We start from the raw sequence: 26581 nt of genomic DNA, 5'->3' as shown, positions 1-26581 counted from the left end.
ATAAAAGAGTTTATATTTGGACCCAAATGCCTTTTTATTTAAATTTTAATTTTTCTAAATTTCAAAAATTCATATTTTACAAACCGTACATCTAAATATTGCAAATAATATATATACAGAAAACTTATAAAATAAGGATTTTAGAAATATAAGATTTGTTTAACAAAACTTCATAACCAGAAAAAAATAGACAATCTAAAAATCTATTACAACAATCTTATTTTATTTTTTATAAAATACTCGGGTTATTTGCAAGAAAATTTTCAGAATTATTCATTTTCATATATAGCATAACATATAAAAAAAATTAGCCCCAATAGAGACCGAATATTTATTATTATTATTATTATTTTTTAAATGGTATGTCTATAAAACAATAAAAATACTTTGACGCAAAATATGATATCTCATTAAATCGATCTCTGTTGGGGCTAAATTTTTTATATATTCGGCTTTATATGTAAATGAATAATTCTGAAAATTTTATTTTAAATATCTCGAGTATTTTATTTTTAAAAATAAAATAAGATTGTCGGAATAGATTTTTAGATTGTCTATTTCTAGATGTTATGAAGGTTTGTTGTACAAATCTCATATTTCTGAAATCCTTATGAAACATATATTATTTATAATTTTTAAATGTACGGTTTGTGAGATATGAATTTTTAAAGTTAAGAAGAATTAAGATTTAAATAAAAAATGCATTTTAGTTCAAATATCAATTCTTTTACCCCATTCGGATAGTTGAGGAGGATTCTTTGATAAAAAATTAGACAAGGAGAATTTAGTGAAAAATGTTACAACTCGAGGGAGGTTCTTTGATAAAAAAATAGACAAAAAAATTTTACTAAAAAATACTACTCTGTACTTTGTCTTTTTTAAATATTGGGACAATTTGGACATCGCAATTCAATTATATGGTTCAACTATATAGTACCTAAATTGTCACTTTAATAATGTCAAATGTTAAGGAGTGTGAGACTTGTCCACTTGTCACGACTTCTAAATTAACAGATTTTGAAAAGAATAAAAAATAATGTACAAATTATACTTATTCAATATAAAGATTCACTTTGTAGAAAAAATAAAATAAAAAAATCATCAAATTAAATTAGCATATTTTGGAAAAAAATAAAAAAATAATGAATAAAGTGAAAAAAAATCATAAAATAAAATTATAATGTAAATGAATTTTGATACAAAATTTTGACTCTTTTAAACAATTAAATGTGACCCGCATATAAATAATATTTGCTTAGTACACATTTCTCATATAGTGATGATTATGTTTTTAAAAATAAATAACACGAAAAGCGGACAATATTTAGAATAAATAATGACCAAATTCAAAAATTATCAAATTGAATTTATGTGACAGACTCGGTAGTGGTATCACTATTCAATAATAATTAATTATAAACATTTTTTTTTTGCCTTAATGCGTCTGCCTTCTAACTATTATCGTCCACTCTACCCTTTTCAACGGTTTCAAGACTCTTTTAAGTCTCAACTTCTCTCTCTATGACCCATTTCTCTCTGACTGCGAAATCCCAATTACCTCCATAGCTTCTCCGTTCTGCTCACGCAAACTCTCTCACTGTCTCGCTATAAATATAACTAGACAAAGAAGAAGGACAACAACAAAAATTATGGAGTCCGATTTGATAGAAACAATGGAGTCCAAAGCTAACGGTCCCAAAGAGGAAGAGAATCGGAGTCGGGTTATCGATGGACCGACCAATCCAATGGTGACACCTCTTCTCACAGATCTCTATCAGTTCACTATGGCCTATGCTTACTGGAAAGGCGGCAAGCAGAACGAACGAGCCGTGTGAGTCCATTTTTTTTCCGAATGCCCAATTCGACCCTTTTCATTGATTTTCTTGTTTTCTATTTACTTTCACTGTTTGTTGATTTATGGGTTTGTTTGATTTGATAGTTTGTATTTATTGTTAGTGGTTTATACAGTTTGTGATTTTGAGTAGTTTTTTCGAATGCCAATTCGACCTTTTTTATTGATGTTCTTGTATTCTAGTTGCTTTCATTGTTTTTTTTATTTATTGGTTTGTTTGATTTTGATAGTTTATTTTGACAGTTTATTTATTGTTAGTGGTTTACGGTTTGTGATTATTGTGGATATATGTATGTTTGCATGCCTGGGTATGTAACAGAAGACATAGTCAGACTGGTTGTTTTTGATAAATTCAATTATTTCAGTTGTTTCTGTGCTGAAATTTGTCAAAACGTCGGTTAGTTTTGAATGATCGATTTTACTGCAACACTTGAAGCTGACCTATGAAGTTTCATGAATAGTAATTCGTTTTGGTGTGAATCCAATTTTTTGAATGCCAATTCCCCTTTTCATTGATTATCTTGTTTTCTGTTTGCTGTCACTGTTTGTTGATTTATGGGTTTGTTTGATTTTGATAGTTTATATATACATATTGCTTGTTTTTATTTTTAGTGGTTTACAGTTTGTGATTTTTTTGGATATATATATGTTTGCATGCTTGGGTATATAAAGAAGACAGAGAATTTTTTATTTTATTTTATTTTATTTTATTTTTGGCAAGAAGCACACCCACACACCTACTTTTTGCCCCTATGGGGACTTGAACCCTTGACCTTCTACTTTGGAAGGTAAGTGATGAAGAACCGGGCATGGCCCGAGAGTTTGAATTGCGCATGACTCTCACCTATGCATGGAGGAGAGGCAAGGACAGATAGATCTTAGAGTTGTTCTATATATTTTAGGAATTTTGGTAAATAAGAGTTACCTTTGCAATATCTCCTTTTTAAATGGTTTTAGTCTAGGTTTTCCTATAAATAAGGTATGCTGTCTCACAGCTATGTTGGAACTTAGCATAGCTATTTTCTAACTTTAGGCATAGGCACGGCTACATGGCAGCCATTACGGTTACATGTCTCACTAGGCTCATGGCAGCCATTTTTATTAACTTTTTATCTTTGCAGCAACTATTTTAGAAGTAAGTTTGTTGTGGTTTGCCTGTATAAATCTAGGCATATGTATTGTATTAAGTACCTTTGATGAATATTGAGTATTGAATTGCATATCTCTTCTCCCTCAGATTCTTCTTCTCTCCTGTCTTCTTTCCTCTCTCTTCTTCCCTCTCCCATTGTCTCTTCTGGTTCTAAATCACTCACACTAGTCTCTTTTACATCAGTAAGGAAGTACCACTAGGCTACAAGGATCTTGGTAAGAAGACATAGTTAGATTGGTTGTTTTTGATAAATTCAATATGTTTCAGTTGTTTCTGTGCTGAAAAATTTCTTGAATAAAATGTGGGTTAGTTTTGAATGATCGATTTTACTGCAACACTTGAAGCTGACCTATGAAGTTTCACTAATAGTAATTCGGTTCAGTTTTTTCTATGTTAAAATTTATCTTAAATAAAATATGGGTTAATTTTGAATGAATGATTTTACTGCAACACTTGTAGCTGACCTATGAAGTTTCACGAATATAATTTTATGTCGGTGTGGCAAACTGTGTTTGCTTAAGGCACGTATAGATTTTTTTTCGTAAAAATGGGCGGAAACAAGTTAAAGGAAAGGAAAGGCACAAAGAATGTCACTTTGTTTTAAGGAATGCGGAAAATTTGATAAGAGCTGAGAAAATCATGAGTTTGGTGGAGTGGATATGAGAGAGTTGAGAATTTAAACAGGGATTAATGTGTCAAAAGTTCAAAAGTACGCTAAACTGTGCTAAAATGGAAGTAGTGTCTTGCTTGTAAAGTTTTGGGTCTCATTTAGACATGTTATAAAGGTGTTCAGTGGAGCTGATATTACATCATTATCTATTTCACCTTTGGGAATCAGTGTGTTCAGTGGAGCTGATATTACATCATTATCTATTTCACCTTTGGGAATCAGTATGTTATGTTTCTTGTAAATAATTGTGTTCTTGGTTTTATGTTTTTTTTTAGGAGTTTAAGATATTTTATTGTACAAACTGGTCTATCAAAGTTGCTTGTGTGATCAGCTGGTTGTGAAGCAGATGAACATGAAACATGAAGTTCTGTTTTGCTTAGTAGTGAGGCAGTGCGACTCATACATGGAGCACTTCGGTATAGTTTAAGCGACTAGCAAGTTGATTAGAGGCTTAACAACTAGCAACTTGGGCAGAGGTTTAATAGTGGTGATCGATAGAGGACATTGTAAATCCTTGCTGGAAATGAAGGTTCTAAACTAGTCACTAGATTTTTGAAGCTATAACCAATGGAGTCACAAGGAAATTGTGAAAAAAAGTGGCTACCAAGACATTTGGTGAAAAGTAAAGAGAAAAAAGTAGCCACCACCAAAAAATGCAGTTATTTTGTTTGGTACTTGACTTATGTTGATAGGAGGTTTGGAATGAGAAATTCCACTATGAAATCATAGAAATTGCGAGGTGACAAATGTCGGAATTTCACTTCTCAAAGGAAAAAGTGCAAACTCTTAACCCAATACAGTTTCTTTACCATAAACAGGGGCAAAGCCAGAAAGTTAAGGTTGGGGGGCCAGATTTGAACTATGTAACAAGAATAAAAAAAATTTATTAATCAATTGTAATATATATATATATATATATATTTAAATACTAGTCATAGCATATATACCTTGAGAAAATAAATAAATGAGAAAAATACAACTTAGACAAAAAAAAAAAAAAAAAAGTTGTTAGAAAGAAAATAATGGAGAAGAAACGTAAAGAAATAAACATTGTTAGAAAATCAATTTTCCTTTATCAATTGCCGTATTAGTCTTTTTATTCCTTTTTTTCTCTCTTGAATTAATAATATAGATATTGTACTTGTATATATAAATAAAATAACAATGTGTTGCGATAACGACTATAATAATTATTTACCAAAAAAAAAATGACTATAATAACAATGAGCTTAAATTTTTGTTTCATCATATTTGAGCTTTTAGAAGTATAGTTAAAAGAGTGCAAGTTTAAAAAATTTTAAATTTGAAGGAGACACAAACTAAATTTATTTTCAAGTGTTTTTAAAAACATTGGGGGTCCAATTGAAATTTTTAATAAATTTTAGGGGCAAAATTTACAAATTAATTAATATTTAGGGGTTATTAATATTTTCAAAAAAGCTTGGATGGTCAATATATGAGTTAAAAATATTGGGGGGCCAATTAAAATTTTTAATAGATTTAGGGACAAAATTTACAAATTAATTAATATTTAGGGATAGTAAAAAAAATTTTCAAAAATGTTTGGTGGGGGCCATGGCCCCTGCTGGCCCCCCTAGCTCCGCCCTTGACCATAAATGCACTCCATCACCTGTATTGCAACTACTGCAATGATGTCATGATGGCTATCTATCCATAGGAACTTGGAAAAAGATATCAAATGAACAAGAGAAAAGTCCCACTCTCTTTCCAACCTCTTCAATTTCTCTGCTTCTTACTAATAAATTTTCTCAGACACAAGCATATCTAGCCAGTTTTTACATTTCGTAAAATGACCTCACCAAAATGGCCAATCACATTTTACCAAGGGAAGATGAAGAACATGGGTTTGTGATTTTGAATATCAGCAAAATCAACATAAATCTACTAAACTATAGGCAATTAAATTGAATAACACAGAGTCATAGACCTTCAGCAGTTTTTTAATGCCCACAAGCTGCAATTTTGAGAAGATGAGGTTTAATATTTGCCTTTGTGGATGTAACTTATATTTTCTTCATCTCCAATTCTTTATATTTTCTATGAAGTATTTGGCACGACAAGTTCAGGGCTTCCTATTAAACATCAAATGTAAACTTTATGACCTGTGTGCGTGTGTTTGTGCGTGTGTTTGTGCGTGTGCTTGTGCGTGTGCACAAGTATGAGTAGGGAATACATGGTCATTTCTTGATCCAAGATATTTGGTAAACCTGCTCAATACAAGGAACCATGTCAGCAGTTGAATTTAATTGCAATAGAAAACTTTTCAACTTTACCACTCAATGAGGCACATATTATTTATATTTGCAACTAGGAGTAAATTTATGTGTGTTTAATTCTTGCAGTGCCTTTTTCAGCCTTGGGTACTGGATCAAGGCTGAATCTAGTTCATAGTTGGTAGTTACGCACTATTTCATGCGTACTGATCTATTTCATGCGTAACTACCAAGGGAATGTTAACTTCCAAGTTACATCAGTTCTCTCACTGCTACCCCTATCTTCTTCACTCTAAGCCTTGGATTGATTTGCAAAGACGTATCAGCCTTGAAGTTTTACTTGATAGTCTTTGGCCTCTTTAAGTGGTCTCATTTTCTTAATACATAGTCTTTTAGGTGGTCTCATAGTACTGATCTATTTCATTTTCAAGCTTCTAACTCTGTTCTTTTTACTAATGTGAAGCTATCTGCTGTCGAGACTAACGAAAAAGAGCTGTGGGACTAGTAAAGCTACACATGTTTTGAATGTTTATAGAACTATATGTTTTGTATTTGTGTAAGCAGTTCATTTTTTCTATCTCTGATATGTTTCAGATTTGATTTATATTTTCGGAAGAACCCCTTTGGCGGTGAATATACAGTTTTTGCTGGTCTAGAAGAGTGCATAAAGCTCATTGCTAATTTTAATATGACAGAGGAGGAGATTGCTTTTATCCAGGCGTCCTTGCCTAGCACATGTGAGGTAAACCAACTTATTGGTTATGTTAATGGTAGACAAGCAGTAATATACTGAATCTAGTTCATAGTTGGTAGTTACGCATGGTATAAGTATTGAGTAAAGTTAACATAGAAGAATAAGATACTAGGATTTTCTTGAGCATTTGAACTTCATATATTCAGTACAAATTTCAGAGTCACATACGGCTTACATATGCAATCGGCAGAAAGATTGTCTACTATACCATATACATTGGTGAATTGTGCTTCCCTTGCAATCTGCAAAATGATCTCATTCTTGCAATCCTGGTGAAATGTGTGCCTTTATGCATTGTTGCGGGACAATTGTAATTGGATATGAATGTTAATTTATATTTACACGCATATATACAATTGAAATTGATAACTTAAAGTCAATGTGTTTCCAGACATAAATTATATAGGCAATTTGTCTGTTTGTGATGACTAGCACTGACATAACACATTAATTCTGGAAATAAGCATCCTTGCTAGTGGTTCTTGCACAAAGACTATGGTGGTATTTTATGTACCAAGCAGAAAACATTGTAGACCACTGCATCTTTCACTTGTAGTTGCAGATTCTCCAGACTTGTGCTGCTATCATTATTTTGATGTTGTGATGTAGCATTATTGCTCTGACCAGTGTACTGAAATTGATACATATTGGACTGAGCGGAAATTGGACTTTGAATATGAAAAGACCTAGATAATCTAGCATTCACTAGCTCCATTGTTTTTTTTTTTTAATTTTTTTATATATATATATTTTTTATACAGTACTACTATATTTTATTACTTTTTCCCCCAATGTTGAGAATCAAGTATTTGTCATACTAATTTGAAAGAACTTTCACATAGATTGTCTGGGTTTCACATTCTTGCTTGTGGTCTTTAAACTGCATTTATGAGATATTGTGTCGTTCTTCATACTTTATTATAATTCATGGTTTCTACATTCAAAATAAGTAGTTCACTAATCAGTGTTGGTGAACTATAGGATGGCTTCTATGAGTATCTTAGAGGAATTGATTGTTCTGATGTTGAAGTATATGCTGTTCCGGAGGGATCTGTTGTTTTCCCAAAGGTACCCTTGCTGAGAGTTGAAGGGCCAATAGCTGTAAGTACCTATAAATTGGTCTAATCTACATGAACTTCTTTTGGACAAATGTTGTTGTGTTTTGATGAGTCAATCCATGCAGATCTTTTTTTCTTGCTTGCTGTTGAACAGCACATGCATTTCTTAGTGTTGCTTATATTTCCTTATCATGAAATACCTTAAGGATCCTATTTGTTGTTCCAGGTCGTTCAACTGTTAGAAACTCCATTTCTAACTCTTATAAATTATGCATCATTAGTTGCTACTAATGCAGCAAGGCATCGTTTTGTTGCTGGAAAATCAAAGCTTCTACTTGAGTTTGGGCTTCGACGCGCTCAGGTTGCTGATATTTTCCATTGATTTGAAGAGCTTATCTGCGTTATTCATTTTGTTAATATATTCTGCGGCTACTTTACATATAGGGGCCTGATGGTGGAATTGGGGCATCAAAATATTGCTATATTGGAGGATTTGATGCGACAAGGTAATACCCAGTGAACTACTGGATTCTTAGTTTATGCAGTTGTCTTTTTTATTGTGGGGTTTCTTATCTTATCTATGGGGATATGTTGTCACTTCTCTTGGATGTTTGCTACTTTATTAATGAGAAACTCATTTATGGGACTGATCACCCATGTGAAGCTTTGTTTAGAATGACGGTTTTACAAAATTAATACCAAAAGACTTTTGAGTGCAGTTTACTTTTTTTTCTTCCATTTGTGAGTCCAGTTTACTTTTTTTTTTTTCCTCGATAATTAGCACCCAAACAGGGAAAGCAGCCAAGAACAACTGCAAAAAAACCCTATAGCCTCAACTTATCCACAAAAGACAAAAGAATCTCCATAGATTTACAATTTTACCCCTGAACCCCAAAGAATAGAGAGCTACGTATAGAAAATCTTAAAACCCCCCAAGGGGACTCCACCCCATCAAAGGATCTCATATTCCTCTCCCTCCACAAGGCCCACCACAGACAGAGCGGGGCCGTCCTCGATGCGTCTCTATCTTGGGGCCACACTGAACACCCTCTGTAGGCATCGGTCAAACTCAACACAGAATCTGGCATCTACCCATTAATCACTTGGCAACTTGTTCCTCTTGAAGAGAGGACTGAAGTCTAAGCTAGTATGCCAAGTCCCCAACTAGACCTGGAAAAGAGGAGAGGGGAATAGGTTTTCAAAACCATGACTAACAATAACGGGGTACTAAAATCTATAATCATAATCAAGTTGGCAATAATTGATAGTACTTAAATAATAGAAATCTAAATAAACATTGATATCATATAGTCTTATTCTAAACTGATAAAATTACTTGACATACCCGTTATCCAGACATCCTTCCTCAAATTCTTTTGCTATCGATCAATGAATCCTTTCCTCGTGCGATTGGATTCTTATTCTGTGATTACTGATTGATCTCCTATTCTAGCTGTTGAACTCCAACCTCATTATCTTCGTTTGATTTTCCTTTGAAGCCTTTACACACCATCTTATTCAATATACCTAGATGATGGAAATTAAAGAAAATCTACTCTAGATAGCCTATATGCACTATATGTATGCTAGTACGCTCTTGTGTACTGTTTCCCCCCTAATGCTGTTTATATAGGCCTTTGATCGCAAGAATTTTTTTTTTTTTTTTTTTTTTTTTTTTTAATTTTATTTATAAAATCAGTTAGGAATTTGATTTTTGCAAGGTTCAATCAATTGGCTTGGTAGTTCGATCCAAAAACTTGCACAAAATGGGCCAATTGATGGTTTGATCGATCAAAAGCCCTTGTTTGAAAAAACTTAGTTTTCCAAATTAAAACCTTTTTAAAAATACTCAGTGAGGCATGCAATGTATTCTAACATAATGAATGATACAAATGCACAAAACAAAACCATAATTGGTGAGTTAAGCATATGAGAGTGTGAATTTACCTTTTTACGCTTGTCATTATCTTGAATTGTCATCTTCACCCTTTGGATCATGAGGTAGCATCTAATTCTAATTACTGTGATGAATTCAGAAATAAATAAAATACAGTTAATTTTCTGAATTCATCATGGTGATTTTACAGTTTAGTTTTGTTTATCGTCTAATGGTTCATTTCCTGGATACTTTTTGGTTGGCTGGAGCCTGTAGCGCTGATGCTCCCAAAATGCAAGTCTTGAGCGAAATATTGCTGCAGTTTTAGTGATGGATTTATCCTCGATTCTTTTTAACCTCATGCATTGTGTATCACCTAGCAAAGGGTTGAGCTTTACAGGATCAACTCTATATTGTGTACCTGGATTCCTGTCATTCACAAGGCCACGTGCACAATATCACACACATTTAATTAAACAAGGATAAAAAAGGAAAATTCTCAGATACTTCACAATGTGATAACAACTAAATGGAGTCATAGTCATTTTCCTAATTGATCAGTTGAACTACATCAGTTCGAAGAAGTTACTTCAGTCAGAAACTTTCATTGCAGACCTTTATTAAACTATATATTTGTGCCACTTTGACAGTTAACCCAACAGGTCAGGCATGATGTAAAGTTATTTTTTGCGTGCCCTTTCTGAGTGACTTGGGAATCACTTGAGCCTTACAACCTTCTTATCTTTTCCAATAACTTGTTGATCAGAGTTGTCTCTCATCTCAATTTTGTGTTAATGTGTTGACAGCAATGTTGCAGCTGGGAGGTTATTTGGGATACCACTCCGTGGGACACATTCCCATGCTTTTGTTAGCTCGTTCATGGTTGGTGAAATTTACAAGCAACTTACACAAATTACAAATGTTTAGTAGTAGTTTAATAATTCTGTTTGTAGTTTGTACCACACTTGTAAAAAAAAGAAGAAAAAATCTGTTTCTACCACAGTGGTGATCAATAACTTTATCCCGTTTATTCTTTTTGGAGTCTTCTTCTCTCAAAACACAAGTGTTTGGTGACTTTCAGTGAATCACCCAAGTTGCGGCATTAGCATGTTCATCCTATTGAATAAATTTTACCATTGGATTTCTAATTTTTTTTCCCTAGATTGAATAAGTATTTAAGTGTTGGTGGTAGGAAGGGATGGTCACGGAGAACATTTACCCGGATTTATTCAATTCTACTCGGTTAGAACTGGCCTACTTTGACTCTTGTGGAAATTTGATGAATACAAATCAAGGGATATGTTAAAATCTATGGAATTAAGGGAACAAAAAACATTTGACTCTTTTTAGGACAAAATAGTTATTATTTTAAACATTATCGACTTAAATGGAATTCATGATGAAACTGTAACTTCTTTAAAGTTTGTAAAAGATAAAATATTTTATCCATTGTTTCTTAATAAATGTCTATGAAAACAAATGATTGGTTAAATTTTGTTATGTTTAACAGAAGTCTAGACATAAATGATAGTCTTGTTGAACATTTTTATGATAAGGGAAGAAGAGGGGATGAACATAGAGTCTCCCAACCAATTACTGAAATCTTCCCACATCATCTAATGGGTCTCCATCTACGTCATTAAGCCATGGTTCTGTTCAATGGGAATATCAGGTCTAGCTCCAAGCTTGCCTGTTTCAGCCAACGAATCTAACACATACTTCCGTTGAGAAATGAACACCCCTTTCTTCGATTTGCACACCTCGATGCCAAGAAAGTATCTCAATGATCCGAGGTCTTTAACCTCGAACTCTTTCCACAATAATGACTTCATTCGACGAATCTCTTCTGGATCATTTCTAGTGATAACAATATCATCAACATATACAATAAGGGCAGTGGTGCAACCCTGGTGCTTCTTGATGAAGAGAGTATGATCTGCCTAACTCTATGTCTACCCTACTCTTTTCACAGCAGTGCTGAACCTCTTAAACCAAACACGTGGCGACTACTTTAACCCATACAAGGCTTTATTTAGCTTGCACACTAAATTATGACCATTGGCAAGCTTAAACCCTGGTGGCATAGTCATATACACCTCTTCCTCCAAGTCAACATGAAGGAAAGCATTCTTTACATCCAGCTAATGTAAGGGCCAATTCAAATTAGCTGCCAAAGAAAGAAGAACACGTATAGAGTTCATCTTGGCAACTGGAGAAAATGTTTCCAGATAATCAATTCCATACGTCTGAGTGAAGCCCTTTGCAACTAACCGAGCTTTATATCTCTCAATTGTTCCGTCTGCATGATACTTTATTGTGTAGATCCATTTGCAGCCTACTGGTTTCTTACCCCTAGGTAATGGAACAATATCCCAAGTACCATTCTTCTCAAGGGCCATCATTTCTTCAAGCATAGCTTTCTTCCATGGAGTTTGACTAAGAGCATCTGAAACACTAGAAGGAACAGATACAGAGGAGATACACGAAGTGAAAGCACGATATGTTGGAGATAAGGCATCATAGGATACAAATTGAGATATGGGATGCTTTGCACAACTACGAACACCCTTACGATAGGCAATAGGGACATCAAAATCAACAGGAATGCTATTGGGAAAAGAATGAGGTGTATTAATGTCAACTAAGGAATTACCTGGATTGAGGGAGACTTCTTGGTCCTGGGGTGAGTCAATAACTTGTTTTGCCCTCCTAGTGTAGACAATTGGCTGCTTTCCCTACTGCAAATCATTAGTGTTATGAGGACTAGACATATGTACCTCAGTAAGAAGCTCCCCCTATGGGAACAAGCAAAGGAAGGGGGCATTCCCTCTGAATGGACAACGTATTCTCTACCTGTATAATAGTCACCCCCTGTAGAGAATCCCGATTAGGGGAAAAAAAAGGAACAGACTTAAAGAATGTAACATCCATGGAGACAAAGCGACAACGAGTGGTAGGGTTATAACACCGATACCCTTTCTGAGTGGCAGAGTATCCAAGAAAGACACATCGGATTGCCTTAGGGTCCATTTTGTCCTTACGATGAGGAATGTGAACATAACAAGCACAACCAAACACTTTTGAAGGACAGTAAACAAGGCAGTGTCATGGTGTAAGACAGTGAAGGGGGATTGATAGCCAAGAACCTTAGAAGGCATGCGATTGATAAGGTATGTAGCTGTTAAGGTTGCATCGGCCTAATAACTTTTAGGCACCCCCATCCCAATTAGAAGAGAATAGGCCACCTCCGTAATATGACGGTGTTTTCTTTCAGCTACATCGTTTTGTTGTGGTGTATCAACACAAGAGGTTTGATGGACAATCCCGTTATCAGCAAAAAAGGAGGCAAGACCACCATATATAAACTCTCATCCATTATCAGATCGAAGGATTTTGAGGGGATAACCAAACTGAGTACATACCATCCTATGAAAGGTTTTAAAAATGGAATGAACTTCATCTTTGGTTTTCATAAGATAAAGCCAAGTATATCGACTAAAGTCATCAACAAACACAACAAAGTAACGAAAACCAAGTAACGAAGTAGTAGATTCAGGACCCCACACATCAGAATGAACAAGCTGCAAAGGAGTTGTATTTTTATTAATACCAGTAGGATAAGAAACACGACATTGTTTGGTAAGAACGTATGTTTCATAATTTAACTCAAAAGATTCAATAGAAGCAAATTGGGGAAGCACATGCTTCAAAACAGGAAGAGGTAAATGACCTTGTCTATTATGCCATTGCATTAACAGATTTTTATTGGCATTACTATTCCTAACACTAGATTGATTTGCAACATAATAAGAAGTTAGCCTCGCAGTAAGTACAAGCCATTGTCCTCACGTCCACTTCCAATCGTCTTCCCTGTGTCCTAGTCCTGAAACACACAATGAGATGGAAAAAAGGTTACACTACAATTCAAGCCTTTTGTAATGTGACTGACAGAGGAATGTTGTGCTAGTAGATGTCGGAGAGCATCAAGTTCAGCCTCGAACAAAGAACTCGGTGGCCCTGAGGAGGCGTAACTAGTAGAAGCAGTCTCATGCTCTGTAGTATGTGCCGTAGATAACCCCCTAAATGGAGTAGGGCGACCGTGCAGATTCCAGCATGTTTCCCCAGTGTGGCGCGTACGCCCACAGTGATCACACCTCAACTTGCTTTTGTCATCCTGTTTCCCTCCTTTTGGAGGATTGGGCTTGTTCCATTGTTGTGTGGCAAGAGCAAACCTCTTAGACAATGGTACTTCTGGCTTAGGCTTAGTGTTTACAGGTGCAGAAATAGCCTCCAGTCTACTCTCCTCAGCCTGGATATACGAAAACACATCTTTAACAGAAATAGGGGCTAAATACCTGCCTAACACTTGTACCCTGGCATGTTCGTATCTCGGATGCAGACCGCCCAAGAACTCATAGATTCGATTCCTTTCTACCATAGCATGAAATGCTTTAACATTAGCTGCACAAACAGGTATATAGTCTTGGTAGTGATCTAACTCTTCCCATTTACCATGCAGAGTGTGGTAATATGTAGCAAGAGTTTGGTCTTCCTGCTTGAATCTTGAAATTTGTTGTTGGAGTTCATACAGTTTTGCAAAATTACCAACCGAGGAATACGTCTCTTCCACAGTCGTCCATAGCTCTTTAGCTGTTTTTACAAACAGAAACCCTTTGCTGATCTGTGGCTGTGTTAACTGCAACAACCACGTCATAACTATTGCATTATCTGCACTCCACTCTTTGAATTCAGGATCGCTCTTGGAGGGATACGTGACAGTCCCTTCAATATGGTCAATCATCCTATGACCAGTGATATGCATACGAGCAAATTGAGCCCATTCCATATAGTTCATCTCATCCAGCCTAATAGTCGTCATACAAAGGCCTGGATGGTGATCACTACTACCTCCCAATATTGGAGTCAGACTAGGAGAAGACCCAACTTCTTTTGAAGTCACCTCTGAGGTAGACATTTTATCAAACAGTTTCTGGGTATACAATCCTCAAAAACAAAAACAGCAACAAAATATGTAGAGAACCACCTCTCTAAAACACAAACTTCAACTAGAAAGATTACCGTCTTCTGATGCATAAAAAAACGACCACACAGTCCCCACACAAACTCTAGAAAGCAACAAAGTAGACCATACCAGAATCGCGAACGATGAAGAAAAAGCCGTTGTTGCCCGTGAACACAAAAAAAAATCGATCAAGACTGCAATAGATAAAAAAACAGGTACAAAATTTTTTTTCCCGGGCAAGGGCGCGCTGCCCCCAACGACCCCCAGCCAACTCATTGCAGAGTTGGATCCGCGGTACGTGTGGCTGTGATTAACACTACTTCCTTGCAAACAAATCCCATCTTGGTATCTCTTCAAAACCCTTCACACCCACTAGGGTTTACACAAACTTGCCCTAGGGTTTTAACTACACACCTAGAGCTTTACAAACCATGCTTTGATACCATGTTGACTTTAAGACATAATCAAATCAAGAGTAAGTGATAAAGAAGAAGAAGGAAAAGTGAAGAAAGCGGATGCGCAAAAAAGAGAGAGAGATGGGGAAAGAGAGAAAGAATGAAAGAATACTTTCATCCTTCTACCACATTCTATTTATAATAACAAGTTTCAGAATTACACATAAGCCCTAACATTATATAGGTAATAACAAATAAGCCCCTGACAACAAAAGAAACCTCGGTTTTGCAGCTAGTTTGATCATGTCAATTTCTGCATGATACTTATTTGTTTTCCATGTCAATCATTTTAAGGCGAAAACTTGTGTTGGTGTCCATTTCATGGTAAGTCATGGAGCAAGAAGTTATCCGCAAGGGTCTTTTGTATTTTGGAAAAGATCATACCCATCGATCTTGTTTTATATGCATCGGTCTTTTGTATTGTTTTATATTCATGCACTCTAGGTTTCACCGCTACAGCTATTTATGATATTAAGTGGTTGATTGGCTTTAGTGATTTTACCAGATCTGAGAGACACTTGTAGAGTTTTGAAGGGGTGGGGAAGAGATGTTGTCAAGCTGAATGAAAAAATAACATTTTGAATTGCTAGACATGTTAATTTACGTGCAATTACGTGTCTCAAGTACTTCCGTTTTTCATCCATGTTCTTTGGATTCTGGTTCATGTCTTGGTTTGCTGTCCTCCTCCATTTCTTACCAAATATTTTGTCATATTCTCTCTTTCTTTTGTTATGATGTAACCTTCATGGGTATTTGACTGTGATGTTATTAATTGTTTTTTTATATACGCAATTCAATTAGACAGTAATCATATGCATCATTATAGTATTTTTGTCCAGTGGACACCATATTTTCAACTGTTCAGGGAAAAAAAATTATATATGTATTTGTTTGATTCTCTGTTATCCATGTATTCTTTCTTGCTTGAGTTGTTTTTTCCCCCTCTAATCTTATTAATCCTGTGATCTGCAGAGCCCTGATGAGATCATAGACAAGTCACTTCGGAGTTGTGATGGTTCAAGTGCTTGCGAGGATTTTGTTAGTCTGGTGCAAGCATGGCTAAGCAAAATAAAGGTGCTCTTAAAAACTTGTTATTCTCACTCAAGTATAAATGCATTAAATGCATGCCGTCTTAAAAAGTAATTACTAAGAGGGATGCTTACTTTGGGGCTAAAGGGAGTAATAAAATATGCATTATTTTTAAGTGCAACAAAAAATTATAAATCATTTAAACAGTAATTATAAATTTATGCAATATAGGACTGTAAATAATTATAAATGCCCAATTGTAGAAAACGAGGAAGTGAATGTTGAATGATAATAAATTGTTATGACTTTAGTGGGAGTTTGGGTCGTTTTTAGAAAAACTAGCTGGTGTATACGTGATGTTTTTGGACAGAAAGAGGAGATGGTTTGTGTACCAAAGTTACATGTGTGCTAGCCAACCCGTTGAGTACAATTATTTAACTTGTGTTTCCCAAGGGCCCCAAATTTCTATGCCTAGTGCAAAGTTTCCTCTAAAACTTTCCCTTTCCAAGGGTTAAAAATAAGCATGCAAAATCTTAATTTTAAAAAATCGAGGAAAAGAAAGAAGAGCTAAATGTGAAAGATCATAACTGGCATTCCTCTTGGAAATTCCATTAGTATATTGTTTTATGTATATTTGGGAAAAGGCTTGGTAATATTGTTTTATGTAAATTTTTGTTGGATTGAAGTTAGGTTATTTCTTTTGTTTATGTGGCGAGAAATTAACGTCTTTAATTTTTTTCTTCACTCTAAATGGAAAAGACTAGAGAATCAATATTTTCTTTTACTCTCATCATTTTCCTCTCTCTCTTGATTTTGCATATGCATATATGTATAATTTTCAGCTTCTATTTGTTTTTGTAATTGTACTGTCTAATTTTAGAAAGGCTGTTCGCCTCTACAATGGGATTTTTTAAATAAATTCGTTAGTACCATGAAAAAAATAAATTCCATGGGAATCTTAATCTTTTAGGCTCTTCATGTCTTACTTCTCAATTGTTCTGTTTGTGGATACTTTTCAGTGGTCACATGTATCTCGTGGCATTTTTTCTGAGACAAATCAGAGCGAGTTAGCAGCTTTCACCTCATATGCCCTAGCGTTCCCTAGAAATTTTCTAGCTCTTGTAGACACATATGATGTAAGTATAATTTTTTTATTTTTATTTTAAATTAGCCTTGTATTCCTTGTATATCTGATATAACCTTTCTGTTGTATTTTTTCAGTTACCTGCCTGAATGCAATCTTTTGTTTATCCATTGTTGTTTAGCATTAAACACTTGGTATTTTCCATATATACTTAATTTGGTTAAGGTGATGTTTGATCCTCAAATTTTGACGTATTACATTTATTTTCTAACTATGCATAAAATACTAAATAATTAGTAAAAGTATGGGATGCCAAATGTTCACACGAGGGACAAGCCTCGTTGAGCCCTCGTCCTCCCCGAACAGAAATGAAATCCTTGAATCAGCTTAGTGCCCCCTTTTTCATTTCCGAAATGTTCTGCAGAAAGCGTCCTTGCCCTTTCCAAGACAGTTCCAGGAATGGCGGGAATCTTTTTTTTCTTTAATTTCTTTCATTTTCCTTCAACAGGTAAGAGAAAAGGTTCTTTTAACTCATATGCTGTTGAAATCCAAGAGGGAATCTCTATTAATTCGGTGGAGTAGAGGCTGGCTCGCTTTTGCTGTTGAACTGGTCATTGGACCATTAATTTCTATGTAATCTGTTAAAAAAAGAAGGAAAAAGATTCTAAATCACTATTGAAAGTTGTTTTTATTTTATATGTTATGCTCGTAGCTATTAAAGTCAGGGTTCTCATCATTTAGCTAATACTGCTCACTTGAGTGGTTTTCTTCTAGTAAACTTCCTTCCAAGCTACTCTTGTAACTCTAATTGGGTAACGTCATAAGGATTTTCTATTTAAACCATAATTACTATGTTTGAATAGTTTGATGACAATCCAACTCCCAACTATAGAGTTGCAGAACATTTTCTTGTGACTTGTGAGTGTGTTTTTGCTTCGTACTCTTCAAATTTTCTCTTCCTTGTGAGCTTTAAGAGGATCTTACATTGACAGTATTGACTTGCAACATTTTTGTTGGAACTTTGGCTTTCTTTGCTTCTTATACACCTCTTGTATACTTGGTTTTTGCCCTTGCTTACTTTGTATGACGTATGCTTATGCTTTAGATAGTAGATAATGATAACTGTCAACATGCTTTCTGTTGTTTTGCATTTCATGGTAGTTGATATATCTTGGTTTGCTAATTCATAATCATAGTGCAGTTTTAACTTCTGTACAGCCACTCTCTCTTCATGTAGGTGAGTCTAAATTGACTCACTGATTTGGCTTTTCTAACACAATGGTGATACATCCCTTTTATCAGGTCCTGAAGAGTGGAATACCTAATTTTTGTGCAGTTGCTCTGGCACTAAATGATTTGGGGTATGTCTAGAACGTTCATACATATAGTCATGTGCTGGCATCTTTATTCATTTAAAGTCTCTTTGTGCAGGAATTCTGTTTTAATGACCAATTTATGTATCTTTTGAATATTACACCACCTGTGGTTTTCTCATTCAGTAGGAATGTTTCTCTTTATGCTTGCAGTACCCTACCAAATGAATTCAATTTGGCAGAGGGGAATTAAAATAAATCTGCTTTGTCCATTCTGAAGAGTTGGATTAACAAGCGTACAGCATACAAATGATTAAGATGATTTGATTATCGTGATTATTATTGCTGGACTTAACTGTACTCAAGAAAGCCTGTCCCATTTCCTTTAACTGATTGTCCCATCTACAAGAGGTTTGAGAAAGGTTTTACATTATCTCTCAACTGACATAAAGGATAAAACACTTAGCACGAGACAAACAGAATTTGTAGCTGGCCTGGATTGAATTTACTATGTAACTTTATGCTAAATGGACATTTATTAGCTTTCAGGACCTTATTTCTTCTGCAGAATAAGAACTTCAAACTAAAAAATTAATCCATGCATAGTGAAATGTTAATATCTGTTAGTAACAATTCCTTAGGGCATCAGATGGGTTGCTTGAAATGGTTTCTAAATTACATTTAAATTTGTTAATTTTGAAATTAGTTGAATTTCATACTTTTGGGATGCCTTTCTTCCATATTTCTTCTGCAATAACACACAGTTTTTAGTAGAATTTGTACTGGAATTGATACAGTAAGGATAATAATATATTTCTAGATGGTGATTAGTTGTGCACTATTAAGAGTATAGTCTTCATTATGATCACATTTTATTTTATAATCTACCTTTCATTTAGTTGTATACAAAATTTTAACAGAGGAATATACTGGGTACATGAACAACTTTGCGTAACAATTCCTGCCTGATTAAGATACTAGATTGAGGCAAAATTTAGGAATTTTTTTGTAACTGAAGCAAAATTTATTTATTTATTTATTTTTGATCAAATAAAAAATTATTCTAAAAGTATGCTATTTGAGTGGAGCAAATGTGCCGTTCTTGTTGTGCATTGAGAAACACCTTCTGCCATCAAGTTGTCTTTGCTTTTGCCATTTTTCTCTTGGTGTTGAGAAATGTATATCCATATTACCTATTATTGTTTGTTGTTTTCTTCTTACCTCTCTTTTCCTTTTACTTCCTATCATTTGCGTAACATTTTCATGACATCATTTTTTCAGATATCCATTTGTTCATTGCTGAGTTTAGATGGCGTGCAGGTACAAAGCAGTAGGTATTAGGTTAGACTCTGGTGACCTTGCATATTTGTCTTGTGAGGCACGGAAATTCTTTTGCACTATCGAAAAGGAACTCAGAGTGCCTGGTTTTGGGAAGCTGAATATTACTGCTAGTAATGACCTTAATGAGGAAACTTTAGATGCTTTAAACAAACAGGTAAGATTTCTAATTTGACGGTGCTACTGACCAAATTATTCATATTCTTAAAACCACTCTAATGTCTTGCTGTCAATTGAAAAGTTTCTGAATATTGTCTTAGGCAATCAATAGAAATAATCGGAAGTGTACCACCATAAGCAATTGGACTTTCTTCTCTAATGAATGCTTTGATGCCAATTGTTGCAGTCAGTCAGCAAGCTACATGGATGTGGTGTATTTAGATGATGTTATGGTTAACAAAATTCCCTCCATTTAATAATAACCTGGCAGTGTTTTTATTGTCTAATAAATTCACTTGAAAGGCCACTTCTCTGGGGTGTCCCAATTACTTCTGAGTGCCTGACGTGATAATTGGCTTGTTTTATTTTGTTTCTATGAGGAAATTATATAAGTTGAAGTTTGTGCAACTAGTTTTAGGGTTTTAGATGAGAAGAAGAGAGAAGAATTGTTGTGAAAAATCTGTACATCTCTAGGGATTTATACAATACCTCCCTCTTATATATTAAAACCAGTAAAGAACAACAATACCCTTGATAACGAAATAATACTACAATAATGTCCTCTAACAATATAGAATTGTTATATTTCAGTGAAGCTATCTCTGGTTTTGATCTATTTTCAATTAACACCGTTTACAAATACACAAGGCTTTGTTCACTGGTCTACTTTGCAGCTTATGTATTCATAATATCGTGTGACTCTGCCGTTAGAGAACACAATAATGGTAAATTGGCAATTAAACTTTCTCCAAAATCTCAATTTATTTTGAAAAATGCTATACTATGGGTGACATGAGGTTAACGGCCGTCTTTTCAACTTTATTTCCGTCTGAATTATAATCTTTGATTAACTAATTGAAGCTTTGACAGTAATTATAATCAAGCGACCCTGCTCTTTGAGAACACAATGACGAGAAATTGGCAATTAGATTTTATCAAAGATCTCTATTTATTTTGAAAAGTACCTTACTATGGGTACACGATGGTTAGGCCTGTCTTCTGAACTTTATTTTCTTCTGCATTATAACCTCTGACCGAGTAGTTGAAACTTTGAAGGTGATGATGAGTCTATAATCACATCATGAGTATTCAGATTTTTTGTGATTGAATCAAGAAATATTTGGAAAAGAGTAAGAGCAAAATATAAAATATGCTTTTTAAAAGTTGAAATGATGATGCATAGTCAATGTACCAATGTGCTTTTACCCATTAATGTACTTTGACTTCAAAGAACTCAAGCAACAGTTAAGAAGTTTTTGCTGAATATTCGTAAACCAAGCACTGTATCAGTGACACTGACCTTCATGCACTATATCAGTGACACTGACCTTCATGTCATCCATTTGACCAGTATTGCCTTTGCAACGTCACACCTCCTGCCATTTATAACAAAAGTATAGTTTTCATTTTCAGCCTTGATCTGTGTTATCTGTTTTGATTTGATGCATGTTTTTATTTTTTTCTTTGCATTAATCTTTTTCATGCTACGTACAGGGGAATCTCTTTGGCTATTTACATACATAAAATGAAAATCATCCTTTATGTCTTCCTTAAATTAATATTTGAGTAACATTATATTTGACAATAAAAACAGAAAGTTGATTATACACTTGCACTTATAAAAGGAAATGGAAACGTGTGTATTGCTTTGATTCAATAAGAAATATGAGATGGTGCATCGACTATCAATGAACTGTCACATCATGTCGAGCTGAAGGATGTAATTATATTATTGGTGATGCTCCGTTTTTCGGTTTAGTAACTGCTCGTACTTTCTTTGCAACGCCCATAAACATTCACTATGAAATTGTGTATTGTTCAAAACAAAGTTGAACCATTAATAGAGACAGTGGCAGATGGCCAAAATTTGTTGTGATGGATTATGAATTATGTACCATTGGAATTTTCCAGTCTCAATTTATTGATTGTCAATTATTATATTGTAATGATTTTTATAGTTCTCCTTTTCACTGCACAAAGGAAGAAAAGGAGAGGAATTTTTATTTCTGGGCCTATTTGTCTATATTTAATAACTTTTTTCATGCACAGGGTCACGAGGTTGATGCATTTGGAATTGGAACCTACTTGGTTACATGCTATGCTCAAGCCGCTTTAGGTTGTGTTTTCAAGCTTGTGGAAATAAACAATCAGCCTCGTATCAAACTTTCTGAAGATCTTTCAAAGGTTTTGTCGTGCTACTGAAATATTTTAAGAGTATTCCGCTTTCGATTATGGAGGGTAAATTATTCTCTGGTTTTAGGTCACTATTCCATGTAAAAAACGGTGTTACAGATTGTTTGGGAAAGAAGGTTACCCCCTTGTAGACATTATGACGGGGGAAAATGAACCGCCTCCTAAGGTATTTTATCTACATACTGTATAGATGCTGCATATCTATTAATCTTCTTGTGAATGGTAGATGTTTTTATGCTTCATTCACTCAGATATGCAGGCTGACTCAACTGTTAATAGTACTTCATCCACTCAGATCACTACCTTGTGATAAGATTTCCCGCCTCACAGAGAGATTGGATTTTGCATTGTTGTAGCTTTTGATCGAACCATTTTGAAGTCCGGTTGAGAAATATTAATTTCACATTTTTCTCACTGATTTTTTATAAAGCCAAATCTGTTGTGTGTTAGTCCCCTAAAAACCTAATTGTTCTCTTCCTTCTTTTATATCTTATATGCCCCTATCAAGGCACAATTATGTGGACCAAAAATGCTGAATGAGATTGTACACTCCACTTGCCTCCAATATGGGAGGATACCTTTTAAAAAAAATGGAACATGGTATCCATGTCACAGAACCTTTCTCTAGGCAACAATCCTTTTATTGATGGATTCAGTTGGAAGAACTGTTTTGCAAAGGAAGTTGGGAGTTCAACTGCCTAAAAATGATAGATGGTGTTTTCTTTAATGCATGAAGTTTGTATGGGAGTATTTAATTAGGCAGACTTTGAAAGGCTATCCTTTAATATGAATATCCATAGTACCATGTCAGTTATTTCATGTACATTTATAAAAAAAAAAAAAATGTCAGTTATTTCATGTACATTATATGCATATATGTACGGTAAATTTTTTTCAGAAGCTTATATAGAGGGTAGAGAGGCCATATTAATATGGTAGAAAATAACGAACACCTACAAGGTTAGTAGTTGATTCATCTTGAAACAAGACTTAGATGTCTACTGTTTTAAGTGCTTGTTATTGTGATTTGTATGAAGTAACTCCACAATTGAGTAATACATGGAAGTGTCTCAATTATTATTATGTTTTTTCGTACTTTATTTGCAGGTAGGGGAAAGGATTCTGTGTCGCCACCCATTTAATGAATCCAAGAGAGCATATGTAGTGCCGCAGCATGTTGAGGAGCTTCTAAGGTGTTTTTGGCCTGGCAGCCCTGGTAAGAGATTTAGGATACATAATCTCTAGAGATAGTCACCACTGCATTCATAATTTTCGGCACTTTGTGCTTGTAACAGCATAAGAAGTGCCCTGTGTCTATAAATATATGTCGTCTCAATTTCCTCATTGAAAATAATTCTTTACAGTGCCTTGTTTTTACTTGGGTGGGCAAAGCTAATTGTAGGTACAAAAAATGGCCTTTTCTATGAACGGCCAGTTTTTATGCCATACACACACTCTTCTCACTCTTTCTCCTTTCTATTTACACTCTCACTGTCTTGCCCTAATTCCCTTTCCTTGGTGTCCACGTTTCTGGGTCGATAGGCCTTTCAAATTTGCTGGCTGGCCCATGGCTTGGGCTAGTCCTACTCTTTTGGGCCGACCTTTCACCGTTCGACCCATAGTAATCTTTCCTGTGGGCATTTTCCCCATTAACTACTGATTTGCACCCGATCCCCCAAACTAATCATGTTCCACCTTCCAGCGTACCAGAAATTTGTCTTCCATGGATGCGTTAAATATTGAAGCTTTTGGTTGATTTTAATCCATATTTTCAGATATCTCCCAAAATTAGCTCTTTCAACCTGTAACAAACAATATCACATTACACCCTCATTCATTCCCTAAAAGCATGCACAAATTACTATGATGCACCATATCTGATCCTGTCTTGATCTTTCTGTTTATCCGTCTTAGCATCCTTAAAATAAGGGATAAGTGCAGAAAACGCCCCTAAAATATACTCCGCGTAGCACTTTTACCCCCTGAAAAAGTGTGCAAAAAGCACCCCTAATCTTTTCACATTGTGCAAAAATATCTCATCTGACATAAATTAGTGTTGTAATACCTGTTTTGCCCTTTTACTTTTTCGAAAATGCCTAAGGGGGTATATATGCTTCTAATCTTATAGGATAGGGGTGTTATGTGCACATTACCTTATATATATATATTTTTGAAACTTTTTTCTCTATATATATCTCTAAACAATTTTTTTTTAAACTTTGAGAATTTGCAGAACAAGGATTTGAATTTTTGAAAAAATAAAAAAAATCCCAATATCAGTGTGTACAGGTTTTTGGAGTTTGGAAAAATTTTGTTTTCTTTAGTTTGCACTTTATTTTTATTTTTTATTTTCTATTTTTATCTTTTCTTTTATACTTTTATTTTTCTTTTATATTTTTATCTTTACTTGTCCATTGCCCGCGTCCTCCACTAGTGTCATTTTTTGGTCATTTTATAAAATTATTTATTTTTATATATTTTATAAAATGGTTCAGTAAGGGTAATTTAGTCAACTTAGGGTTTAAATTTGTTAGAGGGACCTATTTGCACCAGATTGAATTTTTAGGGGTGTTTTTTTACACGAGTGGGACATCCTCTAATAGTGTCCTTTTCAGTCATTTTACAAAATTATTTATTTTTATATATTTTATAAAATGGTTTAGTAAGGGTAATCTAGTTAACTTGAGGTTTAAATTTGTCAAAGGGACCTATTTGCACCAAATTGAAACTTTAGGGGTATTTTTTGCACGTGAGGGGGTGTGATATGCATCTTAAGCATACTTTAGGGGTTTTTTTTGCACTTTATCATTAAAATAAAATGAAAACTAAATTTTCAGCAATAGGTGGATTGCATACAATCTCTGAGCTAACTTTTTTTCTACTTGAAGATAAATTAAGAGACGAGTTACCACCACTTAAGGCGATTAGAGATCGTTGCATCAGGCAGCTGGAACAAATGCGGCCGGACCACATGAGGAGACTTAACCCTACACCCTACAAAGTGCTGCATTCTCTCTCTTGCTTTCATGACTTTTTTTTTGCTGAAAACATTTTCTTTCGCGAATTTTTTGCCGAGTTACAACTATGAAAATATTCATTTTATTGCTGAGCAGGTCAGTGTAAGCGCGAAGTTGTACGACTTCATTCACTTCCTATGGCTCAATGAGGCACCTGTGGGGGAGTTGCTGTGAAGATGGATGAACAAGATGTGCTGCAAATGTGATATGAAATGGAATGCAAGTAGTGATTCCAATGAAATTGGAGGAATTTCAAACAGTATGAATTTAAATGTTGAATTAGCTATGTAACTATGGGGTTGATAACTTTGATCTTTCTCTTATTGCTTAATGAAAGAAAGATATGTTTGCTTCACCTTTTATACTGCCACTGACATTTATAGGGCTTTGATGGATCATAGCAAAGGGTCCATCTAGCAAAAGCATTTAAAATTATATGAACAATGTTTAACAATATCTTTTAGGTGTGACGGTGTTGCCTGAGCGATAAAAGAGTCGGACCTTAAGTATCCCCACTCTATGGTCTTAGGTTCGAGTCCCCAACCCCCTATCCCCCACTCACTCACTCACTCACTCACTAACCATTGCCGGGTAAAAAGTCCAGTTGGTTTTGTGTCAAGACTCTCTCTTGGGCATTCTCTCGATGAAAGTAGAGAGAAAATGACCTATTGGAGGGTAAATTATATCGACTTCCTAGGAGGTTTGGGTATATTGTACATGGATAGATCGTTCAATATATATTATTTTGATCTCCCTTTCGGTGCGTGTTAGTGTTTCTTTTTTCTCTCTTGATAGATTTGTTTGATCAAATTTTATAAAATAATAATTTTATCATTTCTTTATATGAAAAGATAATAATAACTTTGTGTATTACAATATTTTATATTATTATATAAAAGGACATTATTAATTTTTATACTCAAAATTACTTTTCGACATCGACAAATAAACCAAAGTATTGATATATAATTTGTCCAAACTTCGATGTAATTCACCCTTTCAAAAAGCACAGGACTGCCTATACTTTACCTCTTGTTTGAGGCCTTAGCCAAGCCCTCTGTTCTGTTTAATATATTAATATTAAATAATTATTATTTAACTCTTATTTTACGTTTGGTGTGCAGGAATGAAATGGAATGGAATGTCCATTTCAACCATTTATTTGTTTGGTGTGTAGGAATAGAATGGAATTGTCATTCTATTGGAATGAAAATTCATTTCTGGGAATGAAAATCCATTCCACAACTAAACTTATGGAATGACCATTCCATTCCCAAGTAATTGTTTTTAAAAAATCGACTTCCCAAAAAACCCTCATACTTTAAGTTCAAAAACCACCAACCATCTTCTTTCACTACCACCACCACTACCACTGC

General features: G+C 34.6%; 1 protein-coding gene across 1 annotated transcript; it reads left to right on the top strand.

Annotated features, from left to right (window-relative positions):
- Positions 1 to 1464: 1464 nt before the first annotated feature.
- On the top strand, positions 1465 to 25560 carry LOC132266904 (nicotinate phosphoribosyltransferase 2-like). The gene is made up of 15 exons (XM_059767916.1): positions 1465 to 1831; positions 6501 to 6648; positions 7642 to 7761; positions 7945 to 8079; positions 8163 to 8224; positions 10401 to 10476; positions 16045 to 16146; positions 17121 to 17237; positions 18488 to 18546; positions 19819 to 19993; positions 22045 to 22179; positions 22256 to 22354; positions 23296 to 23404; positions 25077 to 25189; positions 25302 to 25560. The coding sequence occupies exons 1-15, from the start codon at positions 1650 to 1652 to the stop codon at positions 25377 to 25379; spliced, it is 1710 nt and encodes a 569-aa protein (XP_059623899.1). The 5' UTR covers positions 1465 to 1649; the 3' UTR covers positions 25380 to 25560.
- The last annotated feature ends 1021 nt before the right edge of the window (positions 25561 to 26581 follow it).

The sequence above is a fragment of the Cornus florida genome, unplaced genomic scaffold (assembly GCF_030987335.1).
Source record: "Cornus florida cultivar Cherokee Brave unplaced genomic scaffold, ASM3098733v1 CherokeeBrave_3.0.0_Hap2_Chr07, whole genome shotgun sequence".
Lineage (NCBI taxonomy): Eukaryota > Viridiplantae > Streptophyta > Magnoliopsida > Cornales > Cornaceae > Cornus > Cornus florida.
Note: the sequence above shows the minus strand (reverse complement) of the source record. Positions and strands in the feature narration are given on the sequence as shown.